This window comes from Pleurodeles waltl, chromosome 9 (genome assembly GCF_031143425.1).
Source record: "Pleurodeles waltl isolate 20211129_DDA chromosome 9, aPleWal1.hap1.20221129, whole genome shotgun sequence".
Classification (NCBI taxonomy): Eukaryota; Metazoa; Chordata; class Amphibia; order Caudata; family Salamandridae; genus Pleurodeles; species Pleurodeles waltl.
Window position 1 is genome coordinate 761,211,911 of NC_090448.1, and position 23,608 is coordinate 761,235,518.

Below are 23,608 nucleotides of genomic sequence, written 5' to 3' on the forward strand. Positions count from 1 at the left end.
TATCGCCCTGGCTGGATGCTCTGACCAATCCGTACGCTGCTGTCATGCTGCAAGCAGCATGACAGCAATGTTCAGATTGGTCGCAGGACAGGCTGGGAGCCTGTGGCAAAGGAAAGAGGAGCAGCACAGTGGTGGTGGCGGCCACAATTCAGGTAAGTTTTTTTATTTTTTTATTATTTCTACCTCTAACCCTCCCATTCCTTTCTGTGCGTGTGAACTTCCTCTATAAGCAAGACAAGGCGAGATAATGTAGCAGAGAAAACAAGAGCTTTAATAATTTATATGTATATATACAGAAGTACAAGTGACTTTCCGAAACATTAAAGTAACATTGTTCCAAATGACAGCCTCTTTGCCACACTCTGGCCCAACACTGGCAATTACCTCCTTTCATAGAGAAGGTGGAAAATACATTGGTCCATTCTGAACCCTATCAGGTGAGAGCAAAACTGCTGATCAACCACCATATTTAACATTCTTTGCAGAATTGAAACCAAGCCCCCACCCTCCTCTATCAGCCCCATTTCTTCTAAACATCCTTCTTAGACATTTGTTTGTACCATCACAAAGAGAGGGGCAGTGTCAGCAAAGCACATTAGAGGAATATCTTTACGGCACACACAGTCATTACTCTTTGTGGGTCATGAAATCATGCTGTCTATGAGAAAATATCTTTTGGGCGGTTCCTGGTTTGCTGAAACCTGAAAAATACTGCTCACCCTCAACCACTCATTCAATTGGAGGGAGACTTGTTCAAATGTAGTTCTTGTGTAACGAACATGTAAGATACTCTTGTTCACTGTGCCTTTGATTCACTTGCTCATAAAAGGCACCCTGCTGACCAACTGCTGGGTTCCCTAACAAACTGCGTTGACAGTCATACAAGCTCTTCCACACAAGGAGCATGCCCAAACAATACGGTGCCGAACTAAACATCACAGAGTAGAGAGTACATTCAATCCTTAAGAGCACCTACCATATCAATTACACCTCCAATATGGAAGGCGATGCCATCTCTGTTTGTAGACCACTTTCCTCACCCAGCACACACACTAGTCAAAACAGGGCAAGACATACCTTTCACAAGCAGTTATTTAAGTAACAGAACACAAAATGAAGAAATAACACAAAGTTGACTTCAAACTACAGAGAGCAGAATAAGAAACAACACTTTGATCACAGTCTTCACCTGAAACCAGCCCCTAATTTGTGGCTTTGTAACATTGGGAGACTGATGCAGGCAGGCTACGTCAAATATGAAGTGGACTTTTCTGGTCACTGATGAGGTATGGCTTACTGAAAGCTTAAGGCATGCGCCCAGTCAAATCTCCCCGACCAGATTGCCAAATGCACCATCCCACATGTCTGGAAAGGAGAGAGTGGATGGCAGCAGTGGCGCTAGTGATGGAAATCCAAAAGAACGTACATCAGACTACCTGATATCAACACAGGAAAAAAAATAATGAGTTGGAAATGAAATGCAGAAAGGGTAATTGTCACCCTAAATAAGGCAAACGTAACACAAAGTATGTAACTCCTACTCCATCCTTTCCCAATACAGTTAGATTGGGCTCCATGTGCGCTTAAATGGGACCACGTTAGTAACTAAGCCCCTCTGACAGTTCATTCAAGCAAAAGCCATAATAGCCTAGGCATCTGATTGATTTCTATAAACAACGGGCTTCTAGGTCCAGAAAGTGCTATTCTATGCCTGTAAATTTTCACATATGTACACAGTTTATGTTCCTCCAACATATGTAACTCAGGGCACACTTTAATTTTATTTATTATTATTTTAAACCGCAACAATTCTATCTTACACAAGCCTGATACTCAGCAATCGCTCTGCTTACAAACTGCAGTCTAACTTCACTATGCTATAAAACAGTGAGACCCCCAACAACAAGGCAACTGGTTCTATCACCACTGCTAAGACATCTCCCACAAACATTCACATTTTAAGGGATTGAGAGTATGAAGGGCATAACAAAGGAGTTCAAAATCTTGGCTATGGGGAGTTCTGCACCAGACAACCAAGGATAAAACGTTATTGCTCAGCATACTGAGACCATTTCAGTGGTGGTACCAATTGTTGGAGCCCCAAAGATACAGATTGGGTTGGGTGAAATGAGACAATTACAGATGCACCAACTTAGTAATGCAGAAGCTTGCAGGGAAAACAAACTACCTTCTGCACAATTAGACAATCTTTAAGATGCAGGTTACACCCACACACATACAGTGAGACTGCATTTGTCCACATAGATCAATGTCAGAGTGGCATTCAACCCACAACTGCTAGAGTGTAAGTACCTGCTAAACCAGGGGGACGATAACTGAGCACAGACTTCTTCCAGTCCAGCTATTTAATGCCACTGGAACATACTACAATTATCCATTAAGACAGTCCACAAAAACAGAGCCTGCAACCAATCCTCTGACGGACTGGCAGCAATATCAGGAGGTCAATGAGTTTTGGGCTCTGGCCCTCCTCCTTCAAGCGCGGTGACCAATATTGGTTGTTGCCTGGACAGCCTCTTTGCACTCATGTCTCCTGTCATTTTCTACACTAATAATTTTTTGCTGTTTTCAAATGTTAGCAGTAGTCATTGCTCACATTCTTTTTAGTGTTGGTACGGCAGTCCGCCGTGCCATCAGAAACATGCACTTACATTTCTGAAATGTTGTTATAGTTTGATGTGCTATATCCACAGATCCAAGCAGCATGCGTGCCATGCAGCGCATGTTTTGCTCATACTAAACCAATATATATATATATTTATACATATATGTACACGTGTACCTTTGAAATACTTGAATTCTTGGAGCATGATATGCTGGCTCGAACCGTTAAGGCTGTGCAAAAAAATGAAATAATGAAGACGAGCACTGCACCATTTCTCCATTAGTTTCAGCATAAAATGATTCCCTCCTGCCATCCCCACTTCAAGATGAGCCAAACATTCAAGTTCAATGCAAAATGTCAACAAAAAAAAAACAGCCCATTTCCCACACCCAGAGATGCTGTGTGGGGGGAATCAGCCAATCAGGGAGCTACGTCGAGACAGATCCAGGCTGCTAGCACTCATTCCCCGACAGTCAGACAAGTTGTTACTGGTCGGCTGGAGGAGGAGAAAATGAGAAGAAAGAAAAAAGGAAATGTCATTAGAATTTGAGTGTTAACAATATGCAGATTATAACAACTGAAGGAAAAACGTGTTTTCATTAGATGCTATCAGAGACCTGTTAAATTCTAAAGCTATTGCTACAAGCCAAGTGGAAATCACTACATTTGAGTCACAAACTCGCTTCATTGAAATTACAGAGGACTACACAGCCCCCGTGTGTTTATGGGGGGGGCATAGTGAAGTCATTCTGCAGTTCTGATTGCAGTTATCGAGATATCAAGGTTCAGCTACATGGAATAACCTGGAAAACTTTGGTGAGTTACAGCACAGCAGAAATACAGGAACGTTTTTCTTGATGTGGTACAGAATTATTTTCAGAGATTACCTACATCAGCAGCACACAAGGATACACCAAATGCTTAATTTGAGCTTGTGGTTTCCGGTGCGGACCACCGGCAATTATTTTTGAGGGGGCGCTTATTTTTCTGCCTCAAGCATTTTCTGCGAGCAAAAGACACATTTGGTAAAGACGGAGGAAGAGAAAAACGAGAAAGAGTCACAATGGGAGAAAGTAGAAAGCTGCAAGAGTGAGCTGAAGGGGCAGGGAGTGGCTTTAAATGGATTAAGGAGGCCCGAGATGGCTTCAGGATTACGCTGCCTCAGCATTCAGTGCTCGCACAGTTAATTGCAGAAGCAGCAGTTTAAGAAGAGGACTTTGCACACCGGCACGTCTTTATTTACAAATTAAGCACTGAATACACCTCTTCTCGATTGGGAGAAATACTAAGGCTTTAAATAAAGCACTACTTCAGTTGCCTTATGCTTCTTGTCTGCACCTAAAAAGTAATACAAATGCTGATCATTTAAAGCCAGTCATTTGTACAGTGAGGAGACCCCGCATACAACTGTCAGGCAGTGGTTAGTCAGAACCTAATATCTGACATTGCCTGTTCTAGCAGGCAGGGGAAACCCTCAAATCCTGGAATCACTTTTCTGCTACAAATAGTACGGAATGTGAACAGCTGGACGCCCTAAATGTAAATTACTTAATCTGATGCAGTCCCAGATGCCAGGAATTGACGACACCGAGCTGCCCAGCAGCCAGAGAATCCCTGTCAGCTAGTTGGCCTTGCATGAGAAGCAAGACAAAAAGAAATGTTCTACAGAACCTAAGGCAGAGGAGATGCAGATTTTATTCCCCAGAGATAAACCTTTATTGTCCTTACTTTCTTTGTACCATAAGTGTAACACATGTAAAATTATCAAGCCCCAGAATGATCACATCATCTCACATTTTCCCAACCTAGGTGAGGAGTTGGAGTAATCCGGCTATAGCAGATCACCAGGTTTTCCGGAACCATTTTAACTATCTCTTTATCTACTGACGCTAGAGGTATCAATATTTTAATTTGGAGTTGGTTCCTACACCTAAAGATGAGTCACCTAAGGCCAGTACGTTGCCTCAACCAATGAAAAATCTTGAAGTTTGAGAGGCGATCCCCAAACGTTTGGTGGCCTCAGTAGAAGCTACAGTGAGTTCCCTCTTTTAACTGAATCTACTTCCGTTTAAGCCTTCTGTGACTAATTAGGGCCTTGTGTCGACTTTATTGTGTGTTGACAAGTCACTAACTACCACATCCATGGCAGGAACTGGAAGCCATGTTGAGTTCCATTTTATAACTATATTTACTCCCCTTTAAGCCTTCTGCGACCACCGGGGCCCTTGCCTCGAAGTGACTGTGTGTTGACAAGACATTAACTACCAATAGCAACCTGGAAACTGGCAAGGAGACATTCGGACTCTGAAAGAAAAGGTTACTCGTATGCGAGTACAGTTTTCCAGGATTGCAGTCTTTTGTGAATTTACATACCTGATTCATTTCCTTGCTTCAGGCTAGAGTCCCAGATAGCTGTAAACGGCATTAACATGCCTGAAGGCAATACAGTATTTTTTTCATAACACATTAACCTTGTTGCAAACCGGCAAAACATCCGCTAATGAGATAGATATGGGTTGAGCTACACTGCCATACATTCTACCATAGCTCAGATTCCATGGCAAGCACAAGAGTGGATAATGTATAGGAAGAACTGCTGAAATTAGAGGATGGATGCCCCTTTGTGAATCTATGAACAATTCTAAAGCCAGAGAACTATAACGTAGGTAACTTTTTCTTCTGCAGCATTAGATGGATTCATATGTTTAAATTAAGATGAACAGGTGTATGTTGTGAGAGGGCAAGGAAATGACCCACTTTACTGAAATCAAGCACAAAGTATTGCCTGTTCAAACACGATTTCAGCTTCTGGCCTTACGATTAAGATGGCATGGCTTGATAAAAGAGCCATGTGGGGGCTTTACAAAAAGCGTGCAGTGAAACTCCTGCGAATAGCGCAGCTACTGTACATATAGTTCTGTTAAACTACTGTTCATGTCATCCTAAAATATCAACTGGCTTTCATGTGAAAGACAATGCACACAAATAGCAATCTCCCTGCTTTGAAGTAAATTGCCCTTTAAGACCATTAACAAATGGCCAGAAACGTAATCTTTGTTCCTATATAAATAAGAATTGAAGGCAAATGCTAACATCTAAAGCTTGACTTTTCTGGAGGACGCTGGCACCAACACCACCATCATTTTTTAAGAGAAATGTATTGTCAGCATTAGGGATAAGCTCAACTTAGGGGGGTGGGATTTCTATTATTTTCAATCAGACTGCATGGATTTTCCAAGAAGCAGGAGTTGTCCACACTTGTTGAAATGCTTTGAAGAGGCTAGCAGATGCAGACCTTGCTTAGTACCACCAGTGGCAAATGTGTTTCCATTTCCTTGTATAGATCTTGGTAGTTTAAAAGGTCCTGGTGGATGCAAGATTTTTCCAAAAGTCAGAAGGAAAGGCCACATAAACAAATTCAAAGTACTCAGAAGACAGACTGTCAAATTGAGGAATACAGTATTGTGATGCAGAAATTGTCCCTCTTGCTTACACAGAATGGTTTATTGAACCTTCACTGTAATTATCAGACAACCAAACAGCTGCGTCAGTGAATCAAGTTGTCTCGACAATGCAGGGGATGATCATAATGCATGCACAGCTCCCTTTTTAGGTCGCGTGCAAGCATACGGCCTGCTGTATACTTTTAAGTATACTTGTTCTATGGGCTTAAAGCCATTTCAATTGCTCCTTTCAGTGTCATTTGAAAAACCTTCCTTGCTACTGGTCATCACGCCTCTTTGTACCACCTTTTTCTCTTTGGGAGCAGGGACCAACTCCTGTATAATTACGCTTTGTCCTGTTTATCTCTTCTTTAGGGGAATTTTTTTTCCCTTCATTTCCTGCTCGTGTTCGGCAAAGCTTCTCAGCTTAGCTTTGCTGTAAACAAGGCTGTTACCTTGAGCACTCTCTGCGCCGAGTGTGCCTACAAGCGGTCCCGGGTGGTGGGAGGGAGGGCAAAGGCCCTCTTGTACTGTATATTTAATTACTTGCTAATTATTTTACTTACTAATTGTTTTACTAATTAATTACTTTATACAACATATTCATTTTTTGTGGGCACGGGGAGATTAGGTGATATTAAACCGGCGCTGTGACTCAAAGCATTGTCCTCAATTTCAAAGTCAGCAGCTTTAGTTCTTGGGCCACACCTTCTCTCTTTTCGACCAGGAGTGCATGAGGCATTCCAGTTCCTTTAATTGGTGCAGCTCCACGTTTTATGTTTACATATGGCGGCCGCTCCTTTCTTTCGTTTTGCACAGCTCACCCACTTGCATTTTTATTAAATTTTTTCCTCTTGTTACATTATTTCCTCCTTCTGCACGGGGGGCTCCTGTTGCCTAAACAGGCTGTCACTCATCAAAGATCGCCTATCTTACCTTTAGACCACACATACACACCTTTAACATTTCACTGAAAGGTAACAGCTAGGCATTAGAAAAAATGAGTACTGACATGCAGCTGCTACTTGGACTTCCGTGGTTTACGTAATTTGACGTGTGTGTTTATTCTGCCGAATTGCTCTTATGCATGCCATAGTGCGTGGTGAAATCCAAACGTATAAAATAGAGCTAAGGAAACATGGCAGACCGTGATTGATGGAGTTTCGCCTTTTTTGTAGCGAGACCTTAACCCAAATGCATTACTGGAGCACAGAAGCAACATCAGGGTACGTTTTGCATGGGACATGCCATATGTGCTGGGTGTTCCAGACTGTTTAAACAGAGAAGTGGCCACTGAACCGAACAATAGGAAGGCTGGCTCCTCCAGTTCTGCTTGTTTGGGGGAAGCCTCACTCATGTACCTCTATGTCATACACTGATGACTTTTTACTGACTGTATATGGAAACTCTGCCCCTTCTCCTCCCACAGTCCTGCCCTGCGTGGTACCGCCCCATCCTCCTCCCCCTGCAATAATTGACTGGCAGGCTCTTCAGTATACTCCATGCTGCATGAAGGAGGAACTGTGTTAGCTGAGTCAGCAGTACAGCATCGACGGAACCGATAGCCCTAATGGTAGGCAGCAGGAGGACCCTGGACCCTTGCCGAATTGCAGGACTCTTCCGAGTCACAGACTCACAAAGTTGTTTTTGCTGTCATTTCAAAGGTCATCATCCTGTTCGTCTGGCTATCACAGAAGCAGTAACTACACACCGCATGGAAAATGTTTGCCTAGCTGCTCTCCTTAAAACAAGAGGTATCTCAAGTACTGAAATATCACTTTGTGCATAGGAGTACAGTATGACTTGCTGTCTAGCATAATCAGAGTTGTTATAATATTTCTAAAACAAATATTCACATAATTGGATGTTGCTGGTGGAGGGTGTGTGGGATTCAACAATCCAGATTGTAAACATACAGTAGGCCTTTGTTAGAAAAACACTAATCTTTTATGACTGTCTTGTGTCTTTTTTGGGAATTGTGTGAGCCAACCAGCAACTCTGATAGTGGGGTGGTGAAAGTGGTATTCTATTGGAATTAACACGGCAGATTTAAACTAGGATACTAAATGGCAACATTTTCATTGTTTGCTGCAGATACAGGAAGAAGGTAAATTAAAGTGTTTTAGCTTTATGCAGGGCCACTAGAATTATGTGTCAGGAAAAGACCAAATTATGAGGTAGGGTTGACCAATTTGTGTGGTAAGAAAAGTCAAGTTATCAATTTACAATGCCAATAGCTCTAAATCACGCAAAAGCAAGACCTATTGCATTGCAAATGCTTGTTATATTTAATTCTCACTCTGGGAACTAGAGGAATCTGTGTAAAAATGCATGGAAACATCCTGACAAGCTCATCAATAAGGCTTCTCCCTTATTCCCCAATGGGCAAGAATTAGGATCTCTTGTTCTTGTGGGATGCAAACAGATCCAAGCTGTCCCACACCTGGAACACTATCCATAGTAGCAGGATCTACTTTTCATTTAAAGCAATTGCCTTTAGACATTCAGACAACACTTACTCACTCCATGGATGAATATCATAATTTGTGGTGGATTTCCATTTCCCAAAGGATATGAACTTATTGAGAATGAACAGTAAGCCTTATAAACCAGAACAGTAGCACGCTAATGTCAAATTGTCAGTCCTGACCAGAACCCTTGAATGCTTGTTATGGCAAAAAGGACAAGGAATGTCAGAAAAGGATCCTAGTTCTAAGAAGCTGATAAACGACAGCTTGTCTTCTGCTGACCAAAGGCCTCTTATCAAAACGCAACTCAACCATTTCAGCGATATATTAATAGCCAAAAAGTACTAAGGCAGAAGTTCTCTTAAGAAACAAAGAGGGCTCCTGATACAAAAATGCAGAGCAGGAGAAATACATAGTGAACAACAATCAGAAACTGCCAGCTCGATAACATGATAGTGGTATCACTCCTAAATATTTATACTTCAGTGGTCATATTGGAGTCAACACAGCCAATAAGTCATGCCATTAAATTGACTTTTTGAGAGAAGATAGTTATTGGTTCATAAAGCTTTTTATGTCTCACTTTTTAAAAATATACATAGTACATTTTACATATACAGGGAGTGCAGAATTATTAGGCAAATGAGTATTTTGACCACATCATCCTCTTTATGCATGTTGTCTTACTCCAAGCTGTATAGGCTCGAAAGCCTACTACCAATTAAGCATATTAGGTGATGTGCATCTCTGTAATGAGAAGGGGTGTGGTCTAATGACATCAACACCCTATATCAGGTGTGCATAATTATTAGGCAACTTCCTTTCCTTTGGCAAAATGGGTCAAAAGAAGGACTTGACAGGCTCAGAAAAGTCAAAAATAGTGAGATATCTTGCAGAGGGATGCAGCACTCTTAAAATTGCAAAGCTTCTGAAGCGTGATCATCGAACAATCAAGCGTTTCATTCAAAATAGTCAACAGGGTCGCAAGAAGCGTGTGGAAAAACCAAGGCACAAAATAACTGCCCATGAACTGAGAAAAGTCATGCGTGCAGCTGCCACGATGCCACTTGCCACCAGTTTGGCCATATTTCAGAGCTGCAACATCACTGGAGTGCCCAAAAGCACAAGGTGTGCAATACTCAGAGACATGGCCAAGGTAAGAAAGGCTGAAAGACGACCACCACTGAACAAGACACACAAGCTGAAACGTCAAGACTGGGCCAAGAAATATCTCAAGACTGATTTTTCTAAGGTTTTATGGACTGATGAAATGAGAGTGAGTCTTGATGGGCCAGATGGATGGGCCCGTGGCTGGATTGGTAAAGGGCAGAGAGCTCCAGTCCGACTCAGACGCCAGCAAGGTGGAGGTGGAGTACTGGTTTGGGCTGGTATCATCAAAGATGAGCTTGTGGGGCCTTTTCGGGTTGAGGATGGAGTCAAGCTCAACTCCCAGTCCTACTGCCAGTTCCTGGAAGACACCTTCTTCAAGCAGTGGTACAGGAAGAAGTCTGCATCCTTCAAGAAAAACATGATTTTCATGCAGGACAATGCTCCATCACACGCGTCCAAGTACTCCACAGCGTGGCTGGCAAGAAAGGGTATAAAAGAAGGAAATCTAATGACATGGCCTCCTTGTTCACCTGATCTGAACCCCATTGCGAACCTGTGTTCCATCATCAAATGTGAGATTTACAAGGAGGGAAAACAGTACACCTCTCTGAACAGTGTCTGGGAGGCTGTGGTTGCTGCTGCACGCAATGTTGATGGTGAACAGATCAAAACACTGACAGAATCCATGGATGGCAGGCTTTTGAGTGTCCTTGCAAAGAAAGGTGGCTATATTGGTCACTGATTTGTTTTTGTTTTGTTTTTGAATGTCAGAAATGTATATTTGTGAATGTTGAGATGTTATATTGGTTTCACTGGTAATAATAAATAATTGAAATGGGTATATCTTTTTTTTTGTTAAGTTGCCTAATAATTATGCACAGTGATAGTCACCTGCACACACAGATATCCCCCTAACATAGCTAAAACTAAAAACAAACTAAAAACTACTTCCAAAAATATTCAGCTTTGATATTAATGAGTTTTTTGGGTTCATTGAGAACATGGTTGTTGTTCAATAATAAAATTAATCCTCAAAAATACAACTTGCCTAATAATTCTGCACTCCCTGTACATTTACAGATGTTTTTCCAAAACACAACCAATAAAGACAAACAGTACTGATGACAAATTACTCTTTAAGCAGTTCCAACCATGCCCTACATACACTAAAATCAATCCTCCCACCCAATCATATCAAACGCATACTTCATTCATATTAATCATGCATCAAACCATCCCTACTATATAAAACATCAAATGCTAGGGTCGAAGACCAACCACATAATACACGAAAAATAAAACGTCCACAGAATGATTATGCACAAATATTAACCTGCATCAATATCCTTTCCACTTTGATATAACTTCACATATGCTCTCTTTTATCTTAAACTACAATTTACAGTGGTCTTCATTTCAAGTACTGCACGTTTGTATAAAGCTACAGCTGCTAGTTTATCACACTCTGAATATTATTCAAATAGCCTCCAACAAGATTATGATCTTCAGGTACCCGTTCAAAAAGTGCAGTGGTGCGTTTCAGTGAAAAAAAACAAAATGCAGAAACCACCTTGTTCAGGGCACAAAGAGACTGAATACAACTATGGGGTAAGAGGAACCACCCAGAGAAAGGAAATATGATTGAAAAAAAAAAAAACACAATATGATAAGGGGTTAAATATATAACGTTCAAATTGCAAAATGCTAAAAATCCACAACCTGTATTGGGATAGGATGGGTGTTCTCGGTCACCAAAACAGAAAAGAAAAAGACGAGTGACAAAAAGTAAAAAAATTCTATATATACACCACACCTATGTGAAGAATGTATCCAAGTGTCCTGAAAACTGACCACCAGAAATGTGTATAAAACACATACCACATCATCAATCAAATCCGGTAGCTGAAAGACAGAACATACTAGGGCCATTTGGATGTGCATAGGCCTCCACCACCATGAGGGGATGACCTCAGGTATCTACCTCCACAGCACGGGATGTAGTAGAACTGCCTACTACGTCAAGAAAACATGGAACAGATGAGCCGCCAGGTCCCTTTAGTCTAGGTAAGCACTGCTAAGAAATGGAGAAACAACATATCAGCGGTAGAGATGATATAGATTTGCCACCAAGTTTAAGCCAGATCAAGCAGTAGATACATACCTAAGGCGGTTGCAAGGTAATCTAGTCAGCCTCAAAGTACGCTCAGGATGGAAATTAACACCAAGGAAGAACAGACATAAGATCTGTTCTGGTTAAAGAAGTCTTTTTCAGAGGGACACTCCAAGTCTAAGGTCTCACGAGGATCTAACAGTGCGACTAAAAGAAGGGAAGATCACGTAAGAAAAGGAGTGGCTTACGTATACACGTTGAAGTGATTTAATGAGGGCCACACAAATAGTGGCCTGCCTGGGAAAACAGTCTTGTGTGTATGAAATTTACAAGCCAGTCATAACTACCCAGTTATCTTTTTAGTTTTAATGTGACCTGCAGTTTTCTCTCATGATCCACGTACTTAATGCTACTGACTACCTAGCGTATGCTGCATTGGAGTCATGAGGTATTAGAGAAATTCAGACTGACATCAGTACAAATACAAACTTGTTTATGGGGATCATGTATGAGTGTTTCTTGCATAAAGTGAAGGACTCTATGAATTGCTTCATTATCCGCTGTCTGGATGGGAAGACCGAGGCCAGAATTATGAGCAGTCTCAGTAATAGGGAAAAGTGCCAGTATCTGTGGTGACAAAGAGGACTTTCTGTGATTCAGTAAAAGGTAGGCAATATTGAGTTCACATTCAGCATCCAGCCGCCTACATACAGATATATATGACCCTGAATCACGAGAAATACTGTTGCTGAGTTAGTACCTCATTTAAGGCCAAATGTAATGGCATTTAATTGGTAAAGCAGGCTAGCGCTGGTAGAACACAGGTATTTGAGATGATTTAGTTGAAAGAAAATGTAAAACTAGGCAACCTACAGTTTGATTGAAAACAAATACTCATTTACTTGTAGTTCTAAAATAACATAGTAAAGGATAACCACGAAAAATGACACTTAACTAAAATATTTATTGAGCGCTCCGATTTTCAAAATTAGTCTACTTCCATCTGTCTTCTACTGTTCTAAAAATAAGCTGGAGTAAAAAGTCCTTGCTATTTTGACCCTTGGAAACCTGCTCTACTGCTTCTTTTGGAAGAATAGCTTATATCTTGTGGTTTCCTCAAGTTGTTGTGCACCTCCTTGGCTGGAGGCAGCTGGGGTGGTCTATTAATAAATTCGGAGGAAGGGAAGCAGCAAACTATACATCACATTCATTAGTCTTAATGTTTACCTTCCCATACCAACGAGATCTGTGAAAGTCTGCCACCCACTGGTATGTACAAATGGGTGCAGCCTGTGCCTGTGAGTCCGGCTGTATTGGTTGTCTTGCATTCATCCTTGCAAGCCCGCACTGCTTTAAAGGGGATGCCAGTAAGATTGCTCACTGCTGGGTCATTTGCAAAATGTATTAGAATTGGGAGTATGGTAGACATCGAGCTTGCTGCTGTGAGAGGTGGGATCCCACGTAAGATGACGGAGGTCTGGCGCTTTGACAGGAGAATGAACGCTTTCTGAAACCTCTGTAGTTTTGGCACAAAATGGGTAGCTTTGGTGTCAGTCTTTGTTATGCAGCATCCTGTCGATGTGTTTCCCAAAGAGGGCTGTGAAATCAAAAAAGGCAGAATGTGCCCCTCATCACCTGTTTGAAAGGAGTCACTTGGCCAGCCTCCCCTCAAAAGCACTCCCATTAGTTGCCAGTTGTCTAAATCCTGTTTATAAGACCTCATAGCTACATCAATTATAGCCACCAAGGCTAAAGTGCCCACTGTCACATTCACCTTTGCCTCCAATTATCTAACTTCTAGGATTATGTCCAGAGAAGGTAAGAGGTTGTGGCCAATCTGGTGGCTGTAAGGTACCACAAAAACCAAGGCATAAGCAGTCCTGATGGTTAACAGTCATCCAAATGGATAATTTCCAATTGTTTCTAACCATCTAATTTCCCTTTTCTGAAGTGCTATGCAGGCAGGAGATGGGTACATCGATTTGCGATGTGCTACCATCTAGATGTCAAGGTATGAGAAGGTATGCTGGGGGAGACTGGCGGTAATCATTAAGGAAACAATTGGAAACGGGCAATGCCTTGAGGATAGACAACTGGTGGGGGAGGTGGAGCTTTATCATCAACCAGAAATCACAATCTTGCTACTCACTGTGCTCATCCCCTTCTTTCTGAACATTTTATCATAAATTTAATTTATCTTTTTATCAGTGCCATTATTTGACTCCTTTCTTTCTGGAGGAGGCAAATGGGCCGCAGACCTTGACACCACCAGGCCTATGGTGTAACTGTGGCAATAGAATTTCAGAATTTAAAGTGTTAATCATTTGCTGAGGGACACACCAAAATATCAATTAGAAAGCTGCCAAGGGCTGCTCAGCATCATAATATAAATGGTGCTCCTCAGTTAAGTGATGGGACCTTATTGGCTCAACAATCTCTTCTTTATCTGGTATGGAAATGTCCTATGGAAATTGCCACAAACGTTTCCACTGTCATGCACTTTAACTTCTCAAATTAAATAATGTTTTAATGATAATGTGTGGAAATTGGGTTTCTGCAAATATTTATCATATGTACATCACCAAGTAAAGTATTTAGATTTGTTTTTATTCTATTAAAATCTCTGTTTCCATCTCCACTCAGAATTACAAAAAGTGCATTCCCAACTACTGAAGTATACTTAGCAATTTGTCGGAAGACATCCGTGGCCATTGGACTGCTGTATATGAATGCACAGCAAATCTGACAAGATAAAAACAAGATTTAAAGGCATCTTTATTGCTCTTTCAATGTCTGTATGAACCTAACATCTGTTCTTTGCCAGCTTCAGCTTTCTCGCCAGATTGGGCCAGTAGGTCCAAACAATAGCTCCTTCTGGTAAAATCTGACTCACCAAAGCGAGTAGATGAGTAGACGTCTCACGGACTGAAGCCTTTGTCAGAACACCGGACTCCTCCACCAAGGACACTTTCATAAGCCAGGTTGTCCATATGATTCCCATCCCTATTGAGGTATGTAGATGGAGGAGCCACTGGGTTTTTCAACCTCCTTTGAGCAACAATGTAATGATTTAATCTGGCTTATGATGACCTGTAAATTATGTGAGCGCCAATTCCGGTGCCCTATATTTATTCCTATAACAGTGGTATGACAACCTGAATGCTAGCAGGTTTTTTCATTAATTGTGCATTTTTTAAGTCTTCAAAATTACATCTTCCTGATGTAATTCAGCATTTGGATACATTTTACGGACTTCCAAGGCTACTCTATGAAGTCAGAGGGGTAGCATTCTTACTCCAATGACGCCATACATAAGCCAGAGTTTTTAGCTGCAGAGCATGGAAGTGGGCAATATCATCTGGAGGTGACGCTAATCGATGAGGTATGCTATATCCTTGGTAAAGGTATAAAGGCTTGCGATTTGTCATCATCGTGGAGATCTTGTCTTCATTCAGATCACCTGTAGTTACTGATCCTTCTTCCTCCTCCTTTTCTGGTTTGTCCCCCTAACTGCTGTCCTGTTGATGTTTGGGTGGCACAGGGGGCACTGGTGGAAGAAGTTGTTTAGGAGGTATCTGGAGCTGTTCTGGAAATGGAGGTGGCTGAAGAGGCACTGCAGCTGGAAGTAGGACTGGTGGCTACCGAGGATGTTGGGGAGGGACAGGCACAGGAACCTGCTGGTGAACTGCAAGGAAAGGTTTCAGATGTTGGTTCAGGTTCTGGAAAGTATCAATCATCAGTTGCAGGATGTTTAGAAATGCTATCAGCACATGCATGATAGGTGGATCTTGGCAATTCTGTCTGACCCCTAGGGTCACTTATACTTTCCTTTACACTAGTCTTAGTCATGTTGGTCTTCATGGGTTTTCATCTAGGGACTGACCACACTCTTCTCCTGTGGGCTACTCTTCTCCTGTGGGCTCATATTGCGTGATATACAATAGATTGAGTTGTAATGGACTGGAAAGTGCATTTGACTGCTGCTAATGTCTACTTGAAGCTCTAAATCCAGAATATGTATCAAGAGTTGTGCTCATTCTTTCAAAGACAGAGCATTAGTTTGTGTAACGTCAGTGGACTCTCAAGTGAAGTTTGTATAATTGAAGCCCAGTGCAATAATAATAATCATGTCATCAGTAGGGCTGTAATCGACGAGGATTTAGATGTCACTAACAAGGACTTTATCAACGTTTACATTTGCATCACCATCATCAGGCATTTATTGTGGTCTGGGTCATCACCACATATGAGGCATTTTACATTTATGGGGGGATCGCTATTGACTGGGCACTTTTTGACAGAGTTCCATTCATCATCAAGAGGAATCTTTTGTCGGATACTTTAAAGTCATCAACAGGATTGTTGCTCCATTCTTCAAGAGGCTTCCTGCTGTCGATGGGTCAGGCAAGAGTTCTGACTGGGCATCTGAAGTAATTTTTGATGCCTTGTCAGAAGAAACCTTGGTTCTTTATTTCTTCAAGGAGGAGTTTTTTTTATAATTCCAGTTCAGGGAATTCAATGCTTCAAATTCTTCCTTTTTTCGTCACCTTCATATAAATGCTTTGTGAGGCACTGTGCACAAAATAATCCTGTGCTGTGGGAGCATCTCACTTGTAGAGGAAAACATTTCTTTCCAGGAGGTATCAATCTAGTTTGCATCATAATCCTTGAGAGTCTTTAATGTAAAAAATCTGACAAATGTTGCTGCAAGAGGTCTAATGTTTTGGCTGCAAGCAATGTAGGTATTAGACATAAGAGTTGTTTCCCCACAAGAGGAACAAATCGTGACAAAAGATCTCTTTGGTCTGTCATGATAGTCAAACATTTCCCATGGGCTAGGAAAAAAAGTTTTTAAAAAACCCTGAAACAATTCACAGAAAACTGTAGCTGGAGCATAAACTGTCAAGAGTCGAGGTGAGTTGGAGAAAAGGTCAACATCCTATGAAATGTAGCCAGTATGTCATGTGAGAGCAGAGGTCTTTCCAGAGGGTGGCTCACACATGATGTGCAGTAGATATCTGAGCTAAGGAAGCTTCTAAAGGGACAAACGCGTGCTGCTAGTCATTCATGGTGAGTGGGTCTAACTAATGGAGCTGTTGTGCCTTTAAACAAAAACAGCCTTCAAAACATATAGATGGCAGTCTTTCCTCCGAAGGAGGGACTTTTGCTTGTACTGTGTCTATTGTGGTCTCGAAGTATTCAATTCTCTGCACTGGTTGCAATACCAATTTTGATGTATTTATCTGTAAACCTCAAATGCATACGCAAGATCAGATAGACTTGGTCTTGTTGAAATGTCAATGCAGAATTAGAATTACTCAAGCAAATGTCCAATTACACTTAGACAAAAATTCCCTTTTTTCCGCAGAGATGCAGCTAACTCCAACATATTGTTAAAATAAACTCTCTAGGCTGATCTCAGGCTGAATGGGAGGACGCAAATTAAATGGAGAATCCTCTGATGCATCTTGCAGATGCAAATGTGGAGATGGGCACCCAATCTTCTTGAAGAAGATGAGAAAATATCGATTGAAGAGCCAAAAAATTGAACTTTTCCAGCATCACCATTTTGCCATTATGGGCAGAAACTTTCATTTGTGGTTTTCTTCTGAATCAAAAAGTAGTGGGAGTAAATCCTTTTTTAATTTTCCATCTAGGAGACTGTCAGAATGGTTCTTTTGCAGAGAAGTGATTTCACTTCTCGATTAAGACATTACAACTGTTCTGTTTGACACTTTCAGAAACATGGAATGTGGGGGGGAGAACAGAATCTGCTTCTGTACCAAGACTGCAAAATATTGAGCAGTACACTGTCTCTTGGTATTTCTGCTGTGAGAGAAAATGATTGGAAGTATCCCTGCCTCCACCAAGGAGCTGGAAAGTGGTGGCAGAAAGGTCAAGTCATTGTTTCGCTAGAGAAATCTTGTAATCTTTTCCCTTGATGCGAGAAGCATTTTTTTTTTTGCACAATTGTAGATCAGTGGCATATTCATAGACTGTGTCATCAGTGGTGCTGTAGTCGACGAGAATGTAGATGTCAAGGACTTCATCAACGGTGATGTTGGTATCAGCGTCATCAAGATTTATTGTTGCCTGGGTCATCAACACTTACAAATGATTTGTTAAATAAGGTGTGATCCCCGCAGTTTGATCACTCATTGACAGAGCACCATTCTTCATCAAGAGGAATCTTTTGTCAAAGTATTTAAAGTCATCACCAGGATTGTTGCTCCATTCTTTGTCAAGAGGCTTCCCATCATCGATGGGTAGGGAGGAATTCTGAAAATACCTCTTCCAGGACCAATGCAGTTTTTCAGCTTAACACAGCCCTAGAACGGCAGGAGTGTTCAGCATCACTTTATGGTGAGCCAGAAATAAAATGATCCACAGACCCTGAACTGCATGATTCCTTTAAGGCACATTGTCTAATTAGCACTGTATGCACATAGCCCATTAAAGGTTACATTTTCTCTTTATTTTTGGGTAGTGGTTCTTAACCTGGGGTAATCGGATAACTAGGGGTCTCGAACCCTTCTCAGGGGTTCCACAACTCTTTAGAAAATTAATTCACTTTAGCAGATTAATAAAGTACATACACATAAAAAAGCAAAATAAAAATTTGTAAATGCTCTGTAAAAGGGAACAAATTCGAAATAGGAGGAGGAAAAATTAAATTGGTATCCTTAGCTTGATTTGTGAGAGAAGTTCAAGTAGAGTAAACAGAATCCAGTAGAGACGACTGGAAGCCTCCAGTAAAGCACTGGTTTGCGCCCACTAAAGGAGATCATGTAGTCATTTGAAAGTTTGTTTTAATGTATACTTGTTTTTGTATTTTTACATATTGCTATGAGGTTCAAATTCTTGAAATTACAAATTTGGGGGTCTTTAGATTCCAGTATTAATTCACTGGGGTTCACACAATTTAAAAGATTAAGAAAAGCTGCGTTACGGGTAACGTATTACAGTTTTCAATTTGGCTAACTGGATTTAAAAACAAAAATATAATTTTAAACAAAGAAAATATCACCTCTTACAGACACATTTCTTAATATAGTATATCTGGAAAAAATGATTTTCCAGGCCTTGCGCCTGTGCACAGATAGTCTAAAAATAAGGCGAAGGATATTGAAAAGAATTATATAAAAGAGAAATAAAAAAACCTATCCAGATCAAATTAGTTGCTAGAGACAGCTCTGAAAAGGTCAGGAAGAAGAAGTTTCTTGTGAAAAAGGCCCAAAGAGAACATTTCAAAGATGTGAGTAAGCTGGTGTGGTGGGGCTGAATGACCACCGCATCTGTGCAGCATCGTGGCTTAAGTCTCCCCAACAAAAGCTGCATATGGTGCAGATGCTGCAGTCTTCTAGTGCAACGGCAAATACAGACTCATAATAAGTGTGAGATTGCTCTGCCAGCAAGATTACTTATAAATAGCCTACTTTAACCTACATTTGTACTTGAGCTCTCTTCTTCAGTTCCCTATATTACTCTCTACAGAGCACTCAGCAGACCCACCTAACATTTGCTTGCTTCTATTTCATATATTTTTTGGCTTTCTAAAAACACCCCAAACTAATCTAACATCCTGTCCTCTAGAACAATTAACTAGAAATATATTTGTACATTTTGTAAACTAACCTACCAGTCCCAGGGATGTTTAATTGATCATCATCCTACCCACTGTCTACATTCTTATCCAATCCCCAAGTTCCATCATGATACCCATTTACTGTATTCTTTCTGTCTGGAACTGAGCCACGAAACAATCTACTGGCACTGTATTCAACCAATCACTGGGTACCAACTAATCTTTTTAGTATACAATCCTGGGAAATCTATTGACACTCTGCCACATGAGCCTATCTGGAACAATGCAGGGGCAGAGCACCTTCTCCAATCACCAGTGGCTTGCAGTTTAGGTGGTACTCAGTACTGCGATCATTGATTCATTGACTCTCAGCTGATAGTATAATATAGTCAATGGTACTCTCAGCGTGATTTTCTAGAAAGGATGGAAACCAAAAATTCTCATTGCAGCACATATCACTGTAACAATTTAGATTATACTTCAACATCAAAGTATTTAATGCCTCACCATAAACAGTGTGCTTAACATGAGTGACATTATGATTATATGAATTACCAAAACCACACCCTCGTTTATCAGAATATTGACATAAAACAAGGTTAAAATATCAGTCCCAAATTATACAGGCAGTATGTTTGGATTTTTGATAAAAGTCCTCTAGGAGCTCATCAACCTGATCAATCACATAGCTCAAAGGCTAGTTAAAAATGTTATAATAAAGGTTAATCACCATGATATCAGGTTCAGCGGAAAGGGTTAAGCGAGAGACCTGAAAATGCGGAGAGGACCAATGTTCTGAGACTTTAAATTCAGTAATGTTGACGGACACGAAAGTGCAAGTTCGCCTTTGGCTCTTCCAGCCTTTAAGGGCATTGTTGGCTGTAAAAATGTATGATGCCCAGCAACACAGAAATAGATTCATGAACTGACCACAGCCTTTAAGAAATGCATTTCCGGGAAGGCTCTTAGCCCTGACGGCGTACCAGTTGACATTTTTAAATCTAATATTAATTAGTGGGCCCCACTCACTAACAAATGTTTTCAGATAAGTTGTTTTCAGGTTTCATTCCTGAATTTTGAAGGAAGGCTACTGTTGTTCCTATCTTTAAAAAGGGGGCTAGCCAACTTCCTATTCAACAAATTCTTTATTGGACTCTACTGCCAGGATCCTGGGTCAAGTATTACTGTTTAGTCTAGAAGATTGATTAAGATGAAACTGAGAAACAAGCTTAGGAAGAAATCTGGGATTAGTTTGAAAGACTACTTTATCCCTATGTATTTGAAAGATGGGTTCTTCCAAGGTTAAAACCTGGTGCTCACCAACATGCCTGAGTGAAGCAGAAAGCCACCTTCCATGAAAGAAATTGAGGTGGGCATGAGTGGAGCGGTTCAAATGGGGGACCCCTGAGTCTATTGAGCACAATGTTAAGGTTCCGCGATGGGGCTGGAGGTACCCTAGATGGAATAAAACATTCAAGTCCTTCCATGAAAGATTTAATGACTGGAATCCTGAACAAGGAAACGTCTATTCTGGAAATATGCAGCTACAGCTGTAAGATGTAGGTGAATGGAAGTGTAGGTGAGATCTGCTTTCTGCAAGTGGAGCAGGTAGCAGACATTTTCTTGTAATGTGGCTTTCATGGGGTCAATATGTTTGGGTTGTCAGTAACGAACAAAACCTTTCCATTTTGCAGCATAACAGGCTCTAGTGGTAAGTCTACGGCTTCCTTAAGAATGCTCATACACTCTGCAGCAAGCCCAGGTAGTCAAACTCTATGGGCCAGATGCATAAAAAAAGTAGTTTGTAATTTCCTAATAGCAAATTTTTGCGATAGACTATAAGGAAATTGCAAACTGCGATGTACTACAGTGTCTCAGACACTGTTTGTGATTCCTAAATGTGTTGTAAGGGACATGCCCCATTAATATTTATGAGGTAGGTTGCAATTTGCGACCCACTTTGGAATGGCCACAGTCAGAGGGACGGAGGCCTGCTGGGGTCAGCACACCACCATGTCTGTGACTGGTTTTAAAAAAAAACAACTTCTTCCTTTGTAACACAGACAGTTTTCCTTAAAAGAAAGTGAGATGCATTACCAAAACAACAAGCATTTGTAATGCCATGGGTCTCGAATTTGCTTGAGTTAGAGCTACTGGCATTGTAAATTCATGAATGGACTTTTCTTGCCACATAAATTGGTCAACCCTGCCTCATAATTTGTTTTTTCCCTGCCTCATAACTCCAGTGGCCCTGCATATAACTAAAGCACTTCCATTTACCTTCTTCCTCTATCTGCAGCCAAAATATTGCCATTTAGCATCCCAAGTTAAATCTGCCATGCTAATTCCAATAGAATACCACTTTCCCACCTCACCATCAGAGTTGCTGGCTGGCTTACACAATTCCCAAAACAAGACAGTCATGGAGGAGTAATGAGAAAAAAAAACTAGAAGGGCCACCCAAACATATCAAGAGTGTTCAAACACACATAAGAACTTGAACATGCGTAAATGTACATGGCGTACGATGACGTAAAAATGTATTAACACGGATTTTGCACATGCTAACTTTTTCCCACATGGAAAATATTAACCCCTGTGGTGGAACATTTTGTCCTACGTCCGCTCAATATGTATTTCCTGCACTGGAACGTCACTTTCCACCCTTGGAAGCTGCCTTAATAATATGTGCAAGTAACTTGATTTATGGCCGCAAATTAAACTTTTATGAATTAGAAATTTGAATCTGTGTAAATGTACACATTGCTGTCTCTTTGTGAACTGAACTGTATTGGAAAGACAACAAACACACATTAGCCACTTCCTTAAAGATTAAGGAGGTTATTACAACTTTAGAGGAGGTGTTAATCCGTCCCAAAAGTGACGGTAAAGTGACGGATATACCACCAGCCGTATTATGAGTCCATTATATCCTATGGAACTCGTAATACGGCTGGTGGTATATCCGTCACTTTACCGTCACTTTTGGGACGGATTAACACCTCCTCCAAAATTGTAATAACCCCCTAAATCTATAAAAGTATGCTTTTGCTTGTGTAACCTAAAAGGTTCTTTCCTAGTGTTTTAGTCCAGCACCCATTCTTCCATTAATTTTGAAAACATTAGGAAACTGCTGAAAATCAAAACGCTGAAAAATCCTGAACTTCCATTAAAAGACACAATTGCAAAAAAAATTACTAACACAAGCACTGTTGAAAAAATTGTTTCAAGCTAAATTAAGTAAGATCTACCAGCTCCTTCGCAGCTGTCCGTTTACTAATCCTGCAAGATGCCTCTTCACATTGTAGGCTGGTTTAAATGTAATTATTGAGCTCATCCCAGAATGTTAAATTTTGCAGCAGCATGGTGAATATTTATTTAATATATAAAAACAGTCCTCAGTGGTATTGTAGCAATAATTCTGATTTATCTTTCCAGAAGGCAGGATGACTTGTTCGAATTCAAAGATGCCACAGTCCTCCACTGTTAGCAACCAATAATCTGTTCCAAAAGTTGTAAGAAACAGCAGCACGCCAACTTCACCAACAATTACCGCACACAGAACTGAAACCTGACCTTCATGATGGAACCTGGCCGCACGCTGGCAAAATTATAAACAGACACAAATAGAAGTGCCTGAAGGAGAGAAGCGAAGTTTAGAGAGAGGGTGCTATTTTAAGATGCACACTAGCCTTTTGGTATGAATGTGGTTTACAGGCGAGTAGTTAATTAATATCAGATGACATTCCTCAGTAAAACGATTATGGTATGGAAGACGCCCTGGGAATAACAATACAAATACAGTAACAATGGGTCTCGCATTGCTCAAGTTAGGGCTATTAGCGGTGTGAATTCCTGTAGGAGGCTGGACTGGCTTGTAGTGAGTACCAAGGGGTACTTGCACCTTGCACCAGGCCCAGTTATCCCTTATTAGTGTATAGGGTGTCTAGCAGCTTAGGCTAATAGATAATGGTAGCTTAGCAGAGCAGCTTAGGCTGAACTAGGAGACGTGTGAAGCTACTACAGTACCACAAGTGTCACTTGCACAATATCATAAGAAAACACAATACACAGTTATACTAAAAATAAAGGTGATTTATTTTTATGACAATATGCCAAAGTATCTTAGAGTGTACCCTCAGTGAGAGGATAGGAAATATACACAAGATATATGTACACAATACCAAAAATATGCAGTATAGTCTTAGAAAACAGTGCAAACAATGTATAGTTACAATAGGATGCAATGGGGACACATAGGGATAG

General features: G+C 40.9%; 1 protein-coding gene across 2 annotated transcripts in view; it reads right to left on the minus strand.

Moving 5' to 3' along the window:
* Nucleotides 1–250: 250 nt before the first annotated feature.
* The window catches only part of KLC2 (kinesin light chain 2), a 310,347-nt gene continuing 286,989 nt past the window's right edge, over nucleotides 251–23,608 (minus strand). For both annotated transcript variants that reach the window (XM_069207926.1, XM_069207927.1), the window contains exon 16: nucleotides 251–3,122. In XM_069207926.1, coding sequence (XP_069064027.1) covers nucleotides 3,039–3,122 — 84 coding nt within the window. In that variant the 3' untranslated portion in view covers nucleotides 251–3,038. The remainder of the gene's footprint in view (nucleotides 3,123–23,608) is intronic.